Source organism: Oryza glaberrima, chromosome 7, assembly GCF_000147395.1.
Source record: "Oryza glaberrima chromosome 7, OglaRS2, whole genome shotgun sequence".
NCBI classification, from domain to species: domain Eukaryota; kingdom Viridiplantae; phylum Streptophyta; class Magnoliopsida; order Poales; family Poaceae; genus Oryza; species Oryza glaberrima.
The window spans coordinates 18,971,427-18,992,208 of NC_068332.1; the positions used below are offsets into that span (position 1 = coordinate 18,971,427).

At 41.8% G+C, this 20,782-nt stretch overlaps 2 protein-coding genes across 7 annotated transcripts; both read right to left on the reverse strand.

Moving 5' to 3' along the window:
* Positions 1-33: 33 nt before the first annotated feature.
* Positions 34-12,226, reverse strand: LOC127779347 (uncharacterized). Of its 6 annotated transcripts, none has more exons than XR_008018648.1 (4): positions 11,363-12,226; positions 9,568-9,642; positions 4,299-5,869; positions 1,544-4,203 (listed from the first exon to the last, which is right to left on the reverse strand). XR_008018648.1 is itself a non-coding variant. In XM_052306083.1 (3 exons), exons 1-2 carry the CDS (start codon positions 12,179-12,181, stop codon positions 9,595-9,597), a joined length of 867 nt encoding a protein of 288 aa, XP_052162043.1. In that variant the 5' UTR covers positions 12,182-12,226; the 3' UTR covers positions 34-390; positions 9,568-9,594. The 6 variants fall into 6 exon arrangements, 3 of the variants coding, with proteins under 3 accessions (XP_052162043.1, XP_052162045.1, XP_052162044.1); XR_008018647.1 differs by having other exon boundaries at positions 4,299-5,524; positions 5,613-9,642; XM_052306083.1 differs by lacking the exons at positions 1,544-4,203; positions 4,299-5,869 and adding an exon at positions 34-390.
* Positions 12,227-14,666: 2,440 nt separating this feature from the next.
* On the reverse strand, positions 14,667-20,573 carry LOC127779335 (uncharacterized). Its single transcript, XM_052306067.1, has 11 exons — positions 20,347-20,573; positions 19,360-19,529; positions 18,996-19,177; positions 18,144-18,902; positions 17,956-18,012; positions 17,025-17,382; positions 16,738-16,937; positions 16,341-16,417; positions 15,981-16,082; positions 15,561-15,756; positions 14,667-15,201 (listed from the first exon to the last, which is right to left on the reverse strand). Exons 2-11 carry the CDS (start codon positions 19,520-19,522, stop codon positions 15,112-15,114), a joined length of 2,184 nt encoding a protein of 727 aa, XP_052162027.1. The 5' UTR covers positions 19,523-19,529; positions 20,347-20,573; the 3' UTR covers positions 14,667-15,111.
* Positions 20,574-20,782: the final 209 nt, after the last annotated feature.

Below are 20,782 nucleotides of genomic sequence, written 5' to 3' on the forward strand. Positions count from 1 at the left end.
CGGTGGGCCCACCTGAGCCTCCTGCCAAACATCGTCATTAAGAGCCTTTGTCCAATATAGCAAGAACTGAACAAATAACATCGTGGGAATAACAAATAAGGACGAGTCCAGCAAGGATGATGACAACAAAGAAAACAAATGCAGGTCTTGATGCCTTGATGGTGATGCAGCTCAGCCTTGTCCATCGCATACCAAACAACACAAACGCGCCCCTTCCACACCAGTTTTCCGCATGATGTTCCCCCGTTCTCATCCTCGGTACCATGCGCCTTCTTCTTCCATACAATGATACAAATCCCGTGGCGACTATTAAGTCTTAACAAACCTTTAGAGATAGCTTAAGCGAAGCTGATATATTGTACTCCAGTAGTCTGTAGAGCATAATACATCCTACAAAATGATTTGTATACAATGATCAGTGCGCACTCATATTTACATGTACAGTACACGGGAGATGCAAACAAGATATCAAAGAAGCCAAACTGAAGCTTTCCAGAGCTACTAGTGCCAGGCAGCCAGTGCATTCAGACTGCACAGCACATGAGTGTTTTGTACTGCGAACAGTAATGGTATCCCCAGAATGGTCAGCCTATGACAGGGTTTTCCATGTATCATACATATCTCAATGAGAACACTTCCGTTTGGTGCAGCTAACTAGTAGCACGACTAGCACATAATTGAACGAGTCAAACTCAGTATACGTGGCACATCTTTCCGGATTCATCCATTAACAGAACCGAGCACCTGCTACCAGCAGTGTTTTCCTTACCGTTTGGATGGGGGCTACCATAACCCCGCAGTTACTGAAAACCTTGTGAAATTCATCGTCAAACATTTGAATTCAAAAATTCGGTGATTTCGCGGTTTGGTCACGGTTACCGCATGGTTTGGCGCTGTAACCGTGATATTTGCATGGTAACCATGATTTGTGCAGCAGAACAGAACAGTGCTAAAAAAATTGAAAAACACTTAATGTGTATAGAAATTAGAGATAATTAGAAAAATATATATGATATTTTCAAACCTACCTTTTGGATGTAAAATACAAAAATTTGCCATGATATTTTCTATATTATGAACTTCAAAGCACTTCAACAATTCATAGCATAACAATTCAACAATCACACGTTTCAAAGCATAATGATGTCCACATGTAGCTCAACAATAGAGTTCACAATATAATGTCCATGGCTACAAATACAGTAGTTCATTATGACAAGAAACACAAATATAGAAGTTCTAGTTCGGAACGAAGGATATGTCATACTAACATAGTGCATAGCTAGGTGTTCCACTGATTGTATGCTATGATGTACTTCTCTGTGGACATGAGCATCAAACTGTGTGAGTGTAGCAACCTCGCCTTGTATTCCTACTAACTTTGACATGTCCATGATGCTGTTGATTGCCACTGACCGTACAATTGAGGATACCACTAGGGCTCTTGCCACTCATACACCCATGTAGAGGATAATCAGAAGCTTGGGGATGGTTGTACACGTACGTTGGATATCCATTTTCAATGCTAGTGTTAACAACGGAATTTTGCATTAGACTCGGAGAAGAAGGAACAAGATCGAAACGGATTTGGTGCAAGATCGAATCGGTTTTAAAGTCGGATAACGCATCTGTTGGGTATCGTATCGGCTAGAAACAAAGTTGAGTTTGGTCAAGCCGATAAGGCAAGTGGCCAATTGTGCCGATACGCTGTGAGTTGGGCTCACCATGGGCCTGAGTTGGAATAACCGTCTTTGCCAATTAGAGATATAGCTCGATTATGACAATTGTATCAATTAATTAGGATATGGTAAAATTCTACAATAGTGTTGATCTGCCTTGGGTAAATTTGATCTCTCAGACCTATTATGCTTCTAGGGTACCCTACTTGGTTTTGAATAAGGGTTCTTTCTGGTGGAGGGATATTGCATCTCTTTCTGACATTTTCAAGGGTATAGCCAAGTGTTCAATTCGGACAGGTGCAACTGCACTGCTCTGGAATGATGATTTTAAGTGCACCAGCTACCCTAATTTGTTCAGTGTGGCTTTGTATAAAAATGATTCAGTTATGAGCATGTGATTAAGGCCTCCGGAGGATTCTTTTGTACTTCCCCTCTCGGATGATGCATATGGTGAATTCTTACAGCTGGAGGAGGAGTTGAGTCATTTACAGCTTGAGCCAGAAAGAGGTGATGCTTGGAGTTTCATTTAGGGAACTGACACATATACAACCAAGAGGTTTTATAAGCATAATTTCTCTACCCTGCAACCTCCTAGACCCATGATCTGGCTGTGGAAAACCAAATGTGTCATAAAGATAAAAGTTTTTACATGGCTCTTGTTCTGTGACAGGCATAATACAAGAGATATGCTTAACAGAAGACACTGTGCCAAAGAGGATGATGATCTCACATGTGCTTTATGTAATACACATCAGAGAGAAACAAGACTCCATCTCTTTTTCACATGTCCTTTCAATGCTCGATGCTGGCAGCACCTAGGAATTCAATGGAATCACAACTTGGAATTCTTTCAGATGATTGCTCTGGCCAGACTCAGGTTTGCTTATAGAGGCTTCCTTAAGGTTTCCTTTTTGGCATCATGGCATATTTGGAAGCAACGAAATGGATTTATCTTTCAAAACATTCAGCCATCATTTCAATCCTGGAAGTATATTTGTGTGAAAGAAGTTCTTCTGCATATGTGCAGAATGAAAGATCCCCCTCAAGCAATCTATTTCTGACTGGTTACAAACCTTGTAGCTTTGTTGCTTTTCTTCTTTTGTTCTTTCTCTGTAACCTTGTAAATACTTTTTGTGTTTTATAAAATTCACACTGCTAGGCAAAGCCCTGGCAGTATTCCAGCTTTGTTGCTTTTCTTATTTTGTTCTTTCTCTGTAACCTTGTAAATACTTTTTGTGTTTTATAAAATTTACACTACAGGGCAAAGCCCTGACAGTATTCCCAGTCAAAAAAAAATTAGGATATGAGTCGGTTTGATAGAGATTGGTAATAGACCGCCATATGGTCTTGTTTGTATTTTATCTTTAGGAAAGTTTAAGTCATGTCCATAATGGACCCAATTTTGTCCTCGAGGTATAAATATGAACCCCATACCACTGTAATACGGGAGAAAATCCAATACAACTTCGGCACATCACCACCCTTTTGTTCTTTTCAGCGAGTTATCTCGACAAGAGGTAACCCATCTCGATGGCTCGTGCTATCGGGGCTATTATGTTATTTTAGATGTTTTAGTCCTTCTATCATAACCATTTGCCATCATATGTCTTAATTAATCTAGCCTTAGTATCTCAATTTAGCCCTATCCGTTGGTTCTCGCTTTAGGGCTCCTGCCAGTATCGACTAAATTGCCTTACTAGATTAGATTAACTAAGACATCTACCATCTTAAAAAGTGGTTAATTCCTTGATTGTTTAGACTTTAGGTTTCTCTACTTACTTTGAGATATATCATCCCTAGTCTTGTTTAGAACCCTAAAAACTAACCTGGAATTAATCATAATTAGAGATAGTATCAGAGTTTCAATCGATCTTACCTAATGTACATGCTGCTTGTACTAGTTTTATGTATATTTGCCACTTATATAGATAGATCATCCTATATAACCATATCAAGTTAGATCAGTATCGGTTCAGTTATCTAAATTATTAACTGATCATGATTTGATATGTTTATATAGATTTATTTGTTTATATAAGTTTGTACTAGAGTATTAGCTGGTACATTATCTTTATCTATCTATCTTGCTCTAAATATTATTTTCATCGACTATTCCTATAGTATCGCCTGGCTCATACCAAACTGATTTGATGATACTACAGCCGATGAGGCATATTTATGGTTTATGCTTAATTCATACATCAATCCATAGTCGATCTGGTCCAACTATATCGGCTATCGGCTAACTAACTTTGCTTGTTGTTTCCTTGCTGGTTGCAAAATCAAACCAGCTGGCACGCCCTTAGCACACTCGAGGCAAGCCTTGGACCTGCACCGGAGTTAAGCAGATCTCCTAGGCCACCGTGTTTCTCGTCAACAGCTAGAGATATTGAATAAGCTATAGCTATGTTGAGGTGTGTAAAACTGTTGTTGCTGTTGTCGCCCTCTCGAGTAACGTTAGTTCGTTGAGAACTTGGAACACCATGATCCTGGTCCTTAGTAGCATAAGTGAAGTCGGCCTCATCTGCAAATTAAATAGTACGAACAAGATTAATCGATCGTGAATTGCAAGGTGAAGGTTGAAATAATAAGTAAAGAATTAAATTAGGATATGGTCACCTGACACTGTTGTATGACCCCTAAAAGGCACATCAGTGGCGCCTTGCCCTCCTTGACCACCATCATCTCCATCATTTGTATTAGTTCTTGAGCTACTATCATTGGATTATTGGTAGTCTGGTCTCCCTTGAGTCTCTTCATTGCTATCAATACTCCTCGACCGTGTTGATGAACCTTTGGCCTTCACTTTTTTAGATGGAGTTGGTTCTGGTCGCTATTGAGTCTTTCTTTTTCCAATATGACTGTCACATATTCATATCAGCCTACTCAACAATAGTAGATGCCCTCGTGGTCTTGCGCAAGTCAGTCAAGTCCACTAGGTTGGCTACAAGTGGACTAGGCATGGGGGCATCACTCTCAGTTGAGTCTTCATCTAGTTCAGGGCAAGCATTGGACTAAACATTGTCCATTCGATCTCTAATTAAATTGTTAAGTGTCGTAGAATGATAGGTCCACTGGCCTTTGAAAGGGATCATCATCGTCCTTCCTAACTCGGCATTTGTTTGCTGAATTCGACTGCGAAGGTTATATTTGACACAGACAAGCTTGTTGAGCTTGTTGTGTGTAACTTTATAACGAATCTTTGTCTGTACGAATGCAAATGTGCTACAATTCCGTTCATATTAACTTAAAGAGCAATACTGACCAACCAAACGCAACACAAATTTCTTCAAATTCGGCGTGTATGATGTAAACATAGACCACCATTGTGCTGCAAATGCCGACTAACATGTCATTTTATAATTCTAGATACGTCGAAAGCATTAGGACTTTTGATAGTTGCATTATCAAAACGGAGGTCTTTCTTGCAAGCCTTAGATCTTTCTTGCAAGCGGCCTCCCAAATTCGTCACTCTTACGCCAATACATCTCAACCTTCAACAAAACGGCAGCGGCCATGTCCGTCATCCACTCGAAGGCCTGACGGAGGTCTTGGAAGACGATCACACTTGTAGTGTATGCGTAGTGCGTCCAAGGGTTCAATGCTATAGCTACAAAACATCTACAAATTTTCTTAGCACTCTCAATCACCGTATCATGGTCTGGCATTTTTTTTTCAACATCCTTAAGCATCAAATTAATTGTGTGAGCCATGCAAGGTTGCCACACAATAGTTGGGTACTCTTGCTGCAGTAATATGTAAGCCTTCTTGTAAATTGACCCATTGTCAATGATAATCTACACGACATGTTGAGGGCGTACTTCGTGTAACACCTTCCTTATCTCCTATATTAGTAAATCACAAAATAAAAATAAGTACATCACCCGAAACTTGATAACATATAACGTAAATTTGTTGCATTAAAGTTGTCACCTTCTATATGAAGTTAGCATCCTGGCTTTGGCCCGTCGCATCAATGGACTTGTCAAGAAACATTATTACATTGCAATACATCAAAAAGTTGATGACAGCCATACCCGTCAGTCGAGTCTAAGAATCACACATTAGATTAACACCATACTCATCAAAATCACGCTTAAACCTCTCAAATTGCTTCTTTACATCCTTCTCTGTAGCATCAAGGTACTTGTCATCTATCTCCCTACCAGTTGGAGAAGGTATGTTTTTACCTAGAATTAACATATCAAATAATTAGTCTCTAATCTGTTAGGAAAATATGAAGCCGTATTAAATGCATACGTATCCCACTTTTGTGTCTCTCGAATGGCGCTGACAAAGTATGGATTATCAGTATTTCTTACAGGGATGCCGGAGGTGAAGAATATTACCCAGGACTAACCAGTCACCTCTCTGTCCTGCTTTCCCTTCTTTGTGAAAAATCATGTGTCAACACGGGGACAACATACCAACAGGATTTCGTTGTAAGTATTGTCATTAGAAAAGGAGTGGTGGTAGGGCAACTCGACTTAAAATTCACTTTTCTGATGAGCCCTTCCCTTTGCTAGCCAAGTGAATTTTGAGTCAAGTTGCCCCACCACCGCTCATTTTCTGATGACAATACTTACAACGAAAGCCTAGTGGTATGTTCTCCCCATGCTCCCACACATCCCTACTATGCATTGACACAGGATTCTTCACAAAAAAGGGAAAACAAGGTAGGGAGGTGGTTGGTGAGTCCTGGATAAGTTTCTTTTTTACCTCCGGCATCCTTGCAAGAAATGCCGATAATCCAAACTTCGTCAGCGCCGTTCAAGAGACACATAAGTGGGGTACATATGCATTTAATACAGATTTACATTTTTTCTAACATATTAGAGACTAATTATTTGATGTGTTAATTATAGGTGAAAACATACCTTCTCCAACTGGTAGGGAGATAGATGGTAAGTACCTTGATGCTACAGAGAAGGACGTAAAGAAGCAATTCGAAAGGTTTAAGCGTGATTTTGTTGAGTATGGTGTTACTCTAATGTGTGATTCCTCGACTCGACCGACGGGTATGGTTGTCATCAACTTTTTGATACATTGCAATGCAATAATATTTTTTTCACAAGTCCATTGATGCGACGGGCCAAAGCCAGAATGCTAACTTCATATAGAAGGTGACGACATTGATGCAACAAATTTACTTCATGTGTTATCATCAAGTTTAGGGTAATGGACTTATGTTTATTTTGTAATTTTCTAACGCAGGAGATAAGGAAGGTGGTACGTGAAGTAGGCCCTCAATATGTCGTGCAAATTATCACTGACAATGGGTCAAACTACAAGAAGGCTTGCAAGCTACTGCGGCAAGAGTACCCAACTATTGTGTGGCAACCTTATGTGGCTCACACAACTAACTTGATGCTTAAGGAGGTTGGAAAAATGCCAAACCATGACATGGTGATTCAGAGTGCTAGGAAAATTTGCATATGGTTATACAATCATTCGAAGCTTCATGCTATGGTGACAACAGCTATAGGTGGTGAATTGGTTAAGTGGAATGCTACACGGTTCGGCACAAACTACATGTTCCTTTAGAGTTTTCTTAGGAAGCAAGATCAGTTCATGAAGTGCATGGCTTCCTCTAGCTTCATGCAAAGCGAATTCAGTGGCACAGCAGAAGGTAGATATGCACACACCTGCCTATCTAGCAAGGGGTGGTGGGAAAACATAGAGGCAATAACGACCCAAACAGTGTTAATGGTGGTCTATGTGTACATCGGACATGCTGAATTTGAAGAAACTTGTGTTGCGTTTGGTTGGTCAGTGTTGCTCTTCAAGTGGATGTGAACGGAATTGGAGCACACTTGCATCCATACATACAAAGATCCGTAACAACCTTACACACAACAAGCTCAGCAAGCTTGTCTATGTCAACTACAACCTTCGCCTTCAAATTCAGCAAACAAATGCCCAAGTTAGGAAGGACAATGACGATCCCTTCAAAGGCCAACGGACCTATCATTCTACGACACTAACAATCAGATTAGCGACACGATCAAGGAGTGTTCATAGCGATGAAGAGACTCAAGGGAGCCCAGACTACCAAGAGTCTGATGATAGTAGCTCAAGAACTGATACAAATAACGGAGACGACGATGGTTAAGGAGGCCAAGGCGCCACTGATGTGCCTTCTAGGGGTCACACAACAGTGTTAGATGACCACAGCCTGATTCAATTTTTTACTTATTATTTCAACCTTCACCTTGCAATTCACGACCGTTTAATCTTCTTCCTACTATTTGATTTGCAGGTGAGACTGACTTCACTCACGATACTCAGGACCAGGATCATGGTGCTCCAAGCTCTCAATAAACTACCGTTACTCTGAGAGGCCGACAACAACAGCGGCTTGACACACCACAGCATAGCTATAGCTCATTCAATGCCTCTAGCATTGAAAGTCGATATCCAATGTACGTGTACAACCGTCCTCAAGCTTCTGATTATCCTCCTCCTACATGAGTGTATGAGTGGCAAGAGCCCAAGTGGTATGCTCAATTGTACGGTCAGTGGCAATCAACAGCATCATGGACAGGTCAAAGTTAGTAGGAATACAAGGCGAGGTTGCTACACTCACACAGCTTGATGCTCATGTCCACAAAGAAGTACAACATGGCATGCAATCAATGGAACACCTAGCTATGCACTATGTTAGTATGTCCTTGTTTATATCCTTTGTTTCAAACTATTTCTATATTCATGTTGCTTGTCATAATGAACTATCATATATGTAGTCATGGACATTATATTGTGAACTCTATTGTTTGAACTACATGTGGACATCATTATGCTTTGAAATGTGAGGTTGTTGAATTGTTGTTGTTTAATTATCATGCTATGAATCGTTGAATTGCTTGAAAGTTCATAATATAGAAAAGGTCATGCCGAATTTTTGCATTTTTCATCCAACAGTTAGGTTTATATAATCTTCTAATTATCTCTAATTTCTACACATCTTAGTGTTTTTTTCAATTTTTATAGCATTGTTATGTTCTACTATACAAATCACGGTTATCACGCAAATATTGCGGTTACCGCGCCAAACTGTGACCAAACCATGAAACCGCCGAATTTTTGAATTCAAATGTTTTAAACGTATTTCACACGGTATTTGGCAGTTACCACTGTAACTGCCTTACCACGGGGATGCGATAACCCATCACCAAAAGGGAAGGGAAACTCTGCCCCCTCACCTCATGCCGACAGAGAGAACGAGAGGAGAGCCCTAGCCACACGGGAGATATTTTCTCCACTATTGGGCCTTAATGGGTCGGATAAACAGTGCAACTTCAGGACCATTACTTTTTCTTTTTTTCCATTTTCTAAACTACTTTCGGTTTTGCCCTCAAATGTTATCTTACTCTTTTTCAAAAAAAAATCTTCACCATCCGCCACTAAAAAGCAAGAACTACATCCATGATTCTTTTGGATTTTTTGCAATTTTTTTGGAAATTTTGAATTTGGTCAAAATTCCCCAAACCCTACCGCCGGTAACCATTACCGTACACCCGCGGTAAGCCTGGTTACCACGGTAACCGCGCGGTTAAAGGCAGTAAGGGAAACCCTGGCTACCAGCAACGAATATAGAAGTTACAACCCTAGACGGACAAACTTTGCGAAACACACTGAACTATGGAAAAGTAGATAGCCAGTGCAGTACAGACCAGAAATTAGTCAACCTAAAATATAGATATCTTAAGCATGGTTCAGTTACTGTAACAAAAGTAGCCAGTCACAAATAAGTGTCTCAGTGAAAAACTCAAAGATAATAAACTAGAACCTAAATTGGGAACAACCTAACTAACATTTATAGCAATCACAGGTGTGCATCAGATACTGAAAGAAGTTTAACAGAATCCCAATTTCAGGATATATATACCTTGCTAAGACCGATAAAACATTGGCGCTATTCCAACCCTGCATATCTGAACCTCAACAGCAGGTTCCGATTTTCCTATAAAATAACATGATCAGCAGACAACAGAGTCAACTTCAGAAAAAAATTCAAGAATGGAGCAAAAGAACAGGCATGGATAACTACTGAACAGATGGGCCACATTGACTCACTAGTTGAGAGAAGTGGTAGAAGAAAAAATAATTTCTAACCAGAAGGAAAAGGCTTAAACTTCTTTATGCAACAGAGGATAAATCATCTAAGAAAATCATTCCAATAACATTAAATAGCATGAACAAATGCTTTGTGGTAGTTTAGGTACTGAAACCTACCAAATAGATTATCATAAAGCCCAACTTATGGACCCTAAAAACACAGCTGGCCAGCTTAGGCTTGTTTGCCCAAACAACGCAGGATCCACCTTTTCCCATGGGCAGATTAGGTAGGTGTGGATGATGATTCAGATGAGCATAGCTTCTCATTCTTGCTTGCCTAGTATTGGGGTTGTTATAGTGAATTATCTCTGACATTTGTTGGTTTTTTTCAATGTTGTGGTTGGTTTTCTCATCAATTTGGTCATTGTTAAGGAAGTTTCTGAATTTAATTGTACATGTGGCTAATATTACTTCTTAAATGTGGCTAGGGATTCTTTGTTTTTCCTTTGCAGGGTTATATCCTCCATGGGGTTGAACGTGGCATGTCTCCCTTATGGGGTAATTTTCACAGTGCGCCAAATGTACACAGAATTAATGTAGCAAACCAGTCAAATAGACAAACATAAATCAGGCATACCACCAAATTTCTCATTCTCTCTTTCTTTTGCAGGGAACCATTGTTTTCCATGAAGAAGAAAAGCTAGAGGGGTTTGAAACCTAGCAGGAGTTAGTTTGCCATAACTTAATCATCGCCACCTCAAAGATGCATAATGCGTTTATGGTGATACCCTGCATGTAACATTTCCCCTAGCACCAACACTGGCAGCTCCTTAAGTTGATATTTCCCTATCTGTTGACCTCAAGACTCAAGCCAAACTGCAGCACGCGACTGCATTGTGGGAAAATTGTGTTCATATGAGATTCTCATGTCTCTTTCGTCATCTTCTTGTTACTATTGCTGTTTTTGTTACCATTGTTAGGTGATAAGCAGTGACGGATGTAAAATAAAAGCACAGCGCTTCAACTCTAATTAGCATGCCGAAAGAACATTTTGTTCCAGCAGATGATATTTTCTTCCTCACATGTGAATCTAAAACACAATCTATATGCATCAAAATACAATCAATAATATAATATTTACAGCCCCCTAAGACTTAGTATATAATAATGATTTTAAGAATATATGCCTCACCAAAATGGCCAAATGATTTCAAGAGTAATCTAATAGATAATACCCATCAGCCAATTGCCAATACTAATATAAGGATCCAAGCTATCTACCATGAATTCTAAGAACCCAGCACCAGTTATTGTTTGAATGGCAACATTCCAATGTTACCTGCCAGTTTAGGCAACTATACTATATAGTCACAATCAAACCGAATCAACCATCTTCCTTACCATCTTTGAACAAAGCTAACCAACTAGTATACAAAATTTCCTAAACCGACCAAAATACAAGAAACATTGTTGCCTTGACTGTAATTATTTCTCTATTCAACAATGCATAATTCTCCCACCAAGCAGTTTTGAGCAATAAGCTAGTTCAAATTAACTGCAACTGTAATCCAATAATTATGTGCGCGACATTAATAAACAAAAAAAGTTCAGAATCAATAGATAACCTGCTTAAGCACAAGGAGATTGCTCTTCTCCACCTCCCTGGCAAGCTTCTCCAGCCTCCTGAGCATTCCTGCATACATGCCATCCATCTCCGCCGCCTGCCCCGCCGCGGAGCCCAGGATCCCCTGCAGCTTCCCTAGCCCGAACCCGTCCACCACCCCATCCACCGCATTCTGCTCCCCAATGGTGTGCGCGTCGCCTGCTGCCGCCGCCGACGACGAGGAGTGCTGTGCAAGCGGCAGCCACGGCATCGGAGAGTCGGGAGCGAAGGAGTGGTACTGGTCCCGGAAGACGGGGCCGACATTGACGACATGGAGCGAGGTCGGGACGAGGCGGGAGCCGATGAGGAGGAAGGCGCGGTGGTCGTAGGAGTGGGTGGAGAGGTTGGGGGAGGAAGGGGAGACGAGGAGGAAGAGGAGGGGGTGGGCGAGCGCGAGGGATTTGGAGAGGGAGTGGGCGAGGGAGAGCTCGCGCATGGAGGGGCGGAGGGCGGTGCGGCGGCGGGAGGAGAAGAAGCCGATCGAGGCGGGGCCGGCGGCGGAGGGGTGGAAGCGACCGAGGGGATCGGAGAGGGAGGAGGGGCGGGAGAGGGAGGAATGGCCGGAGATGGAGAGGGAGATGGCGGGGGTGGACTTGGCCGGCGCGTGGTCGTCGTAGTCGGAGAGGGAAGGGGGCGGGGCCGGGGTGGTTGAGGCGCGGCCGGAGAGGAGGCCGTCGCAGTCGCCGTCGGCCATCGCGCAGCGCTGCAAGAGCGCCGCGAGAGCCGCGCCGGAGATGGAGATCTTGGTCGCCGCCGGAGCGGCGTCGTCGCCGACGGCCATCGGCGGTGGCTTTGAGAGTCGAGAGGAGTTGTTCCTTCCGCGGCTCTGCCCAGTGCCCACTGCTTGTTTAGCAGCAACGAGAGTAAATTAAGCCCATAGCTGCACATTAATTCGACCCATCAGTGAGCAAATATTCAGCCCAAAATCAAGCATAATTCGGTCCATAATTTTAAGCTAAGTCGGCCTAAACTGGGTGCGAGTTCATCCCAAAAGTGGGCGTAGGTTAAGCCCAAAGATGATCACAAATTTGGCCTAAATTTGTGCGTCAATTCACTCGGGGAAAAGTCTACTCTGAACTCCTTCAAAATATAGGTCGGAATATCGGATCATATTTGTATCGCTTATCCGTATGACCGTATCTCTCAAATTGTTAAAACCGGAGAAATGACTCCTAAGACAGTATTTGAGAGGTGGTACTGGCCGACGTGGCACATTGACCATAGTCAAATATGTTGAGTCAGTAAGGAAGTTAGAAAATTTTTGTGGAGCCCACATGTCATCCTCACTCTCCCTCACTTCTCCCTCCTTCCTCTCTCCGGCTCTCCCCCATATCTCTCTCTCCTCGCTCTTCCCCCTCTAGCAGTGGCGAGCTGAGGGAGCTTGAGCTCCTAATGCCACCGGTGACGCCTAGTGAACCTCATCGAGCTCTAGCTCACCCGCTCGTCTATGCCACTCTTCTCTTCTTCCATTGCCTTTCCCTCGTGCTCTATGCCTCTGTCCCACCCCGTGATGACACACTGGTGATGCTCGCGCCAGAGGTGAAGGGCACGTGGTGTCCTCACCAACCACCGCATGCTCTCCCTCGCCGTCGTTCCAACCAAGCTCGGGCACTACCGACCTCGATCTCGGCGACACATGGCAGATCAGGGCAGTTCATTTCTTGATCCTGTCGGCTGTGTAGATCGGGGCAACAGACAATGGAGACGCTGGTTAACCAGATCGAGGCGGAAGGGTGGTGGGAGAGTGCTGAAGGAGTGGTGCCAACGAGCAGGGTGATGGAGGTAGAGGAGGTGACATAGGAGTAGCACCAGCCACCAATCAATCGATGAAAGCTTCAATCTTTTTCTTGCTTGGTCCCTTGATGGAATTCAAGGTCAGCATCAGCACCACCACATATGCATCGTCCCGACCCATGCAATTAGCTAGCCAAGAAGGAGCTGGCTGCTGGCAGGAGCAATCAATAAATCTTACTAAGATTTGGTTGGACGGGGCGTGAAGGTGAGGTGGAAGGGGTGGTCGGCGTGGTGTTGCGAGATTAGCGAGAAGTTTGCCGACAGCCATAGAGTTCTACTCGCTCCGTCTCATTTTAAGCGTAGTCATGAGTTTTCGTGTCTAATTCTAATCATCATCTTATTTAATTTTTTTAAAAAAAATTAAAAATATAAGTTACTCATAAAGTATCATTCATGTTTTATCATCTAATAATAATTAAAAATACTAATCATAAAAAAAATCAAATTAAACGATCGATGAAAGTTGGACACGAAAACCCATAACTGCATTTAAAATGGGACGGATAGAGTAGGACCGTACATGTTGGTTGCATGGGAAAGGCAAGTCGCCACTCACCGGCCACCATGCTCGTAGGACAAGAGGAGAGGGAGAGGGGGGAGAAAGGAGCCAACCACTGGCTATCATCGGTCACACACGCTGACACATGGAACCATGTTGACTCGGTCAGTTGAACTAGGTTAACGTATTACATCAGCGAAAAACATCTTTAATGTTGTTTTAGGAGTTATTCTGTACCGGTTTTATAAGTTAGGGCCTTGAGGGAGTCGTTATACCGGTTTTACGGTCAAGGGATACGAATCAGATCTGACCTATTATTTGAGGGAGTCAAAGTGGACATTCTCCATTCACCAGAGCAGCGCTTGCAATGTCAACCCCAAATTTTCTGTGAATAATGCCCAAACGTGTGAACAATTTTGTCCCAAAGTGGTAGCATATTCAGCCCAAAAATGCACGTCAGTTGGGCTAAAAGTGTGCGTTCATCGGCCTGTAAATGCACATAAATTCGGGTCAATTCGGCCTCGCGCGGGGTGGGCGGTGTCGGGAGGAGGAAGAGAATCCCGGCGGCGGAGGGGATCGGCGATTGATGAGGAGGAATGGCCGGAGATTGGAGATGGCCAAGGCGGTGGTGGACTGGGCCGGTTCATTTTCGTCGTGGTCGGAGGGAGCGGCAGAAGAGAGGCCGTCGCAGTCGCCGGTGACCATCTCACGGCGCCGGAGAAGCGCCACCGGGGCATCGCCGGAGCAGCGTCTTCGTCGCCGGCGGCCATCGGCGGTGACTTCGAGAATCAGCAGCAGCAACAAGGAACGCACCGCCGCAGGCACGTCTCCCATCCCTTGTGTTTTAATGAAGACATAATTTTTCCATTCACTGAATATCGCTTCAAATGCATTTCTGAATACTTGCAATTATCATTTGATTAAAAGAAAAATCAAAACATTCGAGATCAATATAGGAATAACAAACAGGCCTGACACCCCAAAAGTCATCACAACTTAAAGACCTCTGTAAGAAACAGCAAAGAGTAAACTATGATCTTAATTGTGGTCTGTGATGGCTGGAATGGTGAACCCAGCCAGACCCACATCTGCTTCAGTAAAAAACCTCAAACAGGGAGGAAAAAACTGAACTGAAGCTCAACGATGTCAGTTAATAATCACAGTTCTATCAAATATTCATTCATGGAATTCTCATCTTGTTTAGTACCAAACTGATTTTTGCATCAGATTTTTGCAGTATCAACAAAATAGCTCAACATTGAACGGTTTTCTAGTTCATGCAAAAGATTAGGGTAAGAGCTTATGTATGTCTACAGCTCTAAATTCAGCCAAAAGAAGAGCCTTCTAAGTTCTTTAACTATCTGTTTGTTGTTCCCTTGTCAGAAAGCTAACTAAATTCACAGCGTCGATATTGAGAGTCAGAGAACAATGGCCGAGCAGTAGCACCTCCTGCCAATTGACCTCGACTCGGTAGTCACCCAACCACACCCTTCCTTGTAGCGTTCCACCTGACAAATCGGCCAACACCAAGGCTTAACTATCAGTCACAATACAAGAGGGTTGTACAGGAAAATCTGGATGACCAAAAGAAGTGCTTAAGGACCGTAAAAAGAATTGATGATCATCTGAAATGCAGCAGATAATAGCAACAGTGGCATGGTAACAAATGATATATGCAGTAGAGACAGGTACCAATACAGTTGTGCCTCAAAATAAAAGAACTGGCAACTAAGTACAAGATTTGACATTTGATTTTTTTTTTTTTTGGCGAGGATAAATATTTGATAGTTGCCAACTAAGTTGAATATTGATGTAATGTAGGTGGTATGGGCATGGTAAGAAATTTTCATCTTGGAGTAACACCTACCACATCCAAGATTGCATCTCCTTCACCTTTCACCCCTCCAAAAGCGAAGATCGAGCCACCAAGTACAGCTGAAGAATGATATCCTCTGTTGTAGTTCATGGGTTCAGCCATCACCCATGATGGCATCCTTGGCTCATACAACTCGACAGTAGCCACCATTGTTTTAGCCTCAGCGTCATAACCGCCAATCGAGAATCTGAACAAAAACGAACAGCAAAAATTACATCAAAAGAACAGAAGGTAATATACACCAGAGGGATTAAATCCTCAGGTACACATTCTACAACCTTTTGATGCAGAGGCCAGGAGTTTTATAAATGGTTCCATTATCTTAAAAAGGAAAGGCAACCTATTTTAAGAGAACATTCTGCAACCTTTAGCTGGTTGTTTTGAAGTATAAAGAAAGAACTAAAAACTTACATCTTGTCATCAAGCACTGCGAGTGTATGACAACCTTTTCCTGTACTCAACTTTGGGAGTCTTTTCCAACTAGGCTCCCGAGGATCAAGTCTCTCAGCAGAGCTGGTAACACAGCATTTGTTAGCATAAAAAAAAAATTCTGAGATGCTTCTCACTTTAATGAAACAATAATTTCCCTTGCATAAGAATAGGCTAATGATATTCCACATTTATAGTTTTACACTAAGCCAAGGTCACTGCATCAGCTTTAAGACATTCGTAAGTGTCTTTTAGAAAACAAGTACTCGTTAGTTTATTGTATCTGCACCAATTCAAAACTGAACAAATCAAGTACCAAGTACAAGCACAAAAGGACATCACCTAAGATATTGAACACCGTTGAAGCCTCCAACTGCATAAATTGCACCATTAAGTTCCACGCCTGCTAGAGCAAAGCGCTGATAAACCAAGCAGGAGATGTCAATCAAACAAAAGAATTCATCACATAGTATGGAGATTTAAGGCTCAGAAGCAAATATTTTCCGAAAACAATATTATAGAAAACTGATGTACAATCCTTAATTAGTACACAAAAAAGAATAACTTGTTGCCTCATTACACAAGTATGAATTTTCCTGAAGTAAATGATTGATTTTTTCCTATAACTTTTTTGTTTCCTAAATAAATTTCCATAATTCTATTAAGAGCTTCACTACTCCATGAGCACAAACCTTTTAGGTTTAAACAAAATGAGTGGAGAGTAGAGAGTGACTAATACCTTATCCAGCATAGACTGATTTTTAATCCACTTTCCATAAGCAGGATCAAATACTTCAACGTCAGAGAAACACTCATTTCCATCTCCACCACCATATGCATAGATTTTTCCATTGAAGCTAACTGCAGCAAGGCTCCCTTTATCATGAGTAAATGATGGGCATGTGGTCCAATCATCACGTCTTCGGTCATAACAGTCGACTTCATGAAAAAGTCAAATGCAGAATTAGGAAAGAACATAAATCGGAGAGCTTGTGAGGAAACAGAACAAAGAATTCAGTAAGTAACCTGTATCAAACCAGCAGACTCCATCACCACCACCAAGAACAAATATCTTGCCATCTAACGCAACAGTTGAGGCATATGACTTTCCAACAGCCATTGATTTGAGAGGTGTTAGTACGTCCAATGAAGGGGAAAAAGAGTCTAATGATGGCAAATGTGAGAAGCCGTCAAAACCACCAACTAGATAAATGACATCTTCTGAACCCAAACATTGTTCAACAAACTGGCTAAGGGAATCATCAAGGGTTAAAGGATCTATCTTTGAATTCAATGTCTTCACCGTGCCCTTGAGCTCCACAACTCTTTTTAGTAACCTCTCGTTCACACCTTGTAAGTATTTGAGTTCTTTATTGGACCAAGCCTGCATTTTTAACATAACATAAATTCAACCACCAAGGAAGATTAATTCTCTAGGACTTCCAAGTTTTAGTTGAGAATATATGATATTCATCAACTGACTACAGCAAAGTTAATTTAAAATATAATTATTAGGTATAAATTAACTAGATGTGAAACCGATTTTATAAGCATAATAGCAAAATCATAGATATGATGATGCTACTTTGATTTCTAGCAAGCTGGTAGGTAAAAAGCACTGCAAACATATTATAGATTTTCCCTTTTAGTACACAACAAATTTAGTCATTCTAGACTGCAAAAATTAGCTATTGTTGATGATAGCAAATCTTAAACACATGCAACCAAGTTTAGCATATGTAAAGTAATATACAATGATTTACTCAACTTGACAGTTCATGTTTTATTCTATTCATTCCTACCTTTTTTTTTCCTTTTTTTGCGCTAAAGGTATATTATATTAACACAACTCTACAATTTCCTTGGACTTCTCACTTATTTTATGCATATGGTACACAATTCATAACTTTAAGATTGCAATCTTAGTATGATGGGTTAATGGCATTTCAAAAGAGACCTGCTTCTTCTCCATGATCGCTATCCGCTCATATAACTCTTTGACTATATCTACCAACTGCACAAACAAAACTAATGTGAGAAATTTGGAATAGATAGGCAAAAGCTGAACATGTTAACAAGATTGAATGAATACACACAAAAAACAAGGATGATAATGAGAGATGCCACTATGTGCAAAGTTATAACCTTGACTTCTGTACAGGACTCTGAGTCCAATGAGTGCATCAGCAACTTAGAATGCCCCCAGGAGAACTGATCTACTTCAGAATCTAAGTTTTCTGGCAAATCATCTTGTACATCCTTACAGCTATATGCATCAATACTTTCAGTTTCAGTAGCATTGGCATAAAAAGTAGACTTCCTCTGCTGGACAGACAACATCTTGAGCTTTTCTAGTACCCCTTTAAAGCTAAGCTTATCCTGCTGACCAGACTGTTCTTGTTGCTGCTGCTGTCGTTGTTGTTGCACTTCAACCTCCTTACCCGATAGTGCATACTCCTCACTCTCTGGGGTTGTGTCTCCACAATCCAGATCATCAAAACCATTGACATGTTCATTACCTGAGCTAGCATGCTCTGCATCCACATGGACCACATCTCCTGTTCTAACTTGCTCAAATTTGTTATTGTTTACCACATCTGCATATGACTTTACAATCTTCTCAGATTTGAGACCATTATTCCCCGCATACACTGGTGCCCATGACGATCTCACATGCTCATCAGATAGTTGTGCAACAGGAGGCGACCAGCCATTGTTGGTAGAAGGTGAAGGGGTAAACATATCCATCAAAGCACGTGTTTGTGCATGATCCAATTCAAACTGGAAAAAATGAAGCTTCTGGCCAGGAGCGCCAGGCATCCTCTGGTAGTAGTTGGCTAGAATAGCACCTCTAAACTGACTTTCTGCTAGTGGAACACACCACACTTTGATCCGCATGGCAACCTAAACCGGCAAAAAGGGCATACATGTTGGAGTCGTTTCATTGAGATTTAGCAAGAAGGCAGCTTCCAAAGATACAAAGATCAGGGATTGTACCTGAGCAGGATAGCTGGTCTTTCCCTTGCCATCTTGTGACCATGCATTTGATTCAGGACAGAACTTGCCATTGCTCGCAGCTTCATAAATACCATATAGTTTGCGGTCATCGTAATTGAACAGGAACAGAGGTAGGCCTTCCTTGATATTTTGTACATAGGAAAGATGTGTTCTTGGCAAGCCTGAAACATGGCACAAATATAGCTACTAAGTTGGTGGATTACCTAGCAAGTTGCAATCCTTTGAAAGGTGGAGACATTTATCTTACTCACAGGAAGAAATGAATGTGTCAATTGTACATGGCTAAGTTTTGCAAATAGATATCTTATGCAAAGAGTTTGAATTAAGAAAGACAAGAACGTACCGAAAAGTTGCCGTGAGTGACACTCTGCGATGGTATTGTTTGTGCAGCCAAATATCACAGCCCCAAGATCTTGTGGTCGGAGGTTTCTTGTGGTAACAGACATGTTTGTTGGCCTGCCATTTTTCACAATCTGGCTCCAAGAGGTTTTTTTCTTCACCATCATTTTGACGCTAGATGTAGAACCAAAATAAAAGACACATAAATAGAGTGAACTGTATCATTGATTCTGGTTTCAAGGAAAGCAACAAGAAGTAAAATTCTTTAGGAATCACCAACATTATTTTCAAGAGATAAGATTTTTTTTTGGGAGGGTGTTAATGGAATAAATCATGATTTTGTCAGAACTCGCGCAATCAAATCATATTACTGAAGCGCAATGTAGAACAAACGCAACTGAGCCCTATTCTTGACGACTCATATGTAGAACAAAGAAAAAAAAAACAAGAAATGAATCACGAGATAGTGAACTCAAAAGGAGTATCAACATGAACTGCAGTTCGATCAATGTCTCAGTAAATGGAATCCGTACAAAGCCCACTCCTCCCACATTTCTTGTGGGGCTACAGGGTAAAATCAATGATGGAACCAAACAAGTACATCAATCTAGTGACAGGGCAAAGACCACTACACATGCAAGATTAATGAAGAAGCGAGGGGACCAACTTGAAGTCGATTCAAGAACGAACCACAGTTTGCTTGAGAGAAAAAAAAAACATCACCAAATCACAAAAAAGAAAAAAAAAACTAATCTGTTCACGAATCGTTGCCCTGCTTACACACATACGCGTTCACCCAAACATGAACCAATCAAATACGCGTTCACCCAAAATCCACAAGAAGCACTAGCTCATTATCATCCAGTTCCTTTTCTTGCTTAGATTAAAGCACATAATCAAGCCTAAAAAAAACACACGCGCACATAAAGAAAGAGGGGGAGAAAGAAATGAAAGAACAATGCGGTTTGGGGACAGTGGTACGGTCACGTACCTTGGGAGGAAGATTCGATCGGCGCGGCTGCCAAAAAAAAAACAAAAACAAATCAAACCCACCCGGCCACCATCGCTACTGTTCCATGGAGAAGAAGAAGAAGAAGAAGAAGAGGAAGGAGACGATCGCGCTGCACTGAACTAGGATGAGGAGGAGTGTTTCTTGGTGGTTCTTGTTCCTCCTCGAGGGCTTCACGAGAATATGCTTCGATGTGAAGGAGGAGGAGGAGGCGACGAGTGAATTGAGAGGGGGAGGTGGTGGGTGTAAAAAGGTGGTGCCATTTTTTTTTACTGTACTGTAATACTGTGCCTGCGTGTCAGGATGGATGGTAACTACAGCAAGCGAACCCAGGAGGGGGAAGGTGGGGCCCACCGTGCAGTGAGACAGACACGTCACGGTTTCCGCCCCAAAAAGAGGGAGAATGGGTAACCCTCTC

Coding starts and splice junctions, on each gene's coding strand:
- LOC127779347 (XM_052306083.1), bottom strand. CDS start 12,181: ATGGCCGTCGGCGACGACGCCGCTCCGGCGGCGACCAAGATCTCCATC. Junction 9,643..11,362: donor ATCTCCTTGTGCTTAAGCAG/GTTATCTATTGA, acceptor GTTATTTTATAG/GAAAATCGGAACCTGCTGTT.
- LOC127779335 (XM_052306067.1), bottom strand. CDS start 19,522: ATGATGGTGAAGAAAAAAACCTCTTGGAGCCAGATTGTGAAAAATGGC. Junction 19,178..19,359: donor TCACTCACGGCAACTTTTCG/GTACGTTCTTGT, acceptor GCCATGTTTCAG/GCTTGCCAAGAACACATCTT. Junction 15,202..15,560: donor GAGATGCAATCTTGGATGTG/GTAGGTGTTACT, acceptor CCGATTTGTCAG/GTGGAACGCTACAAGGAAGG.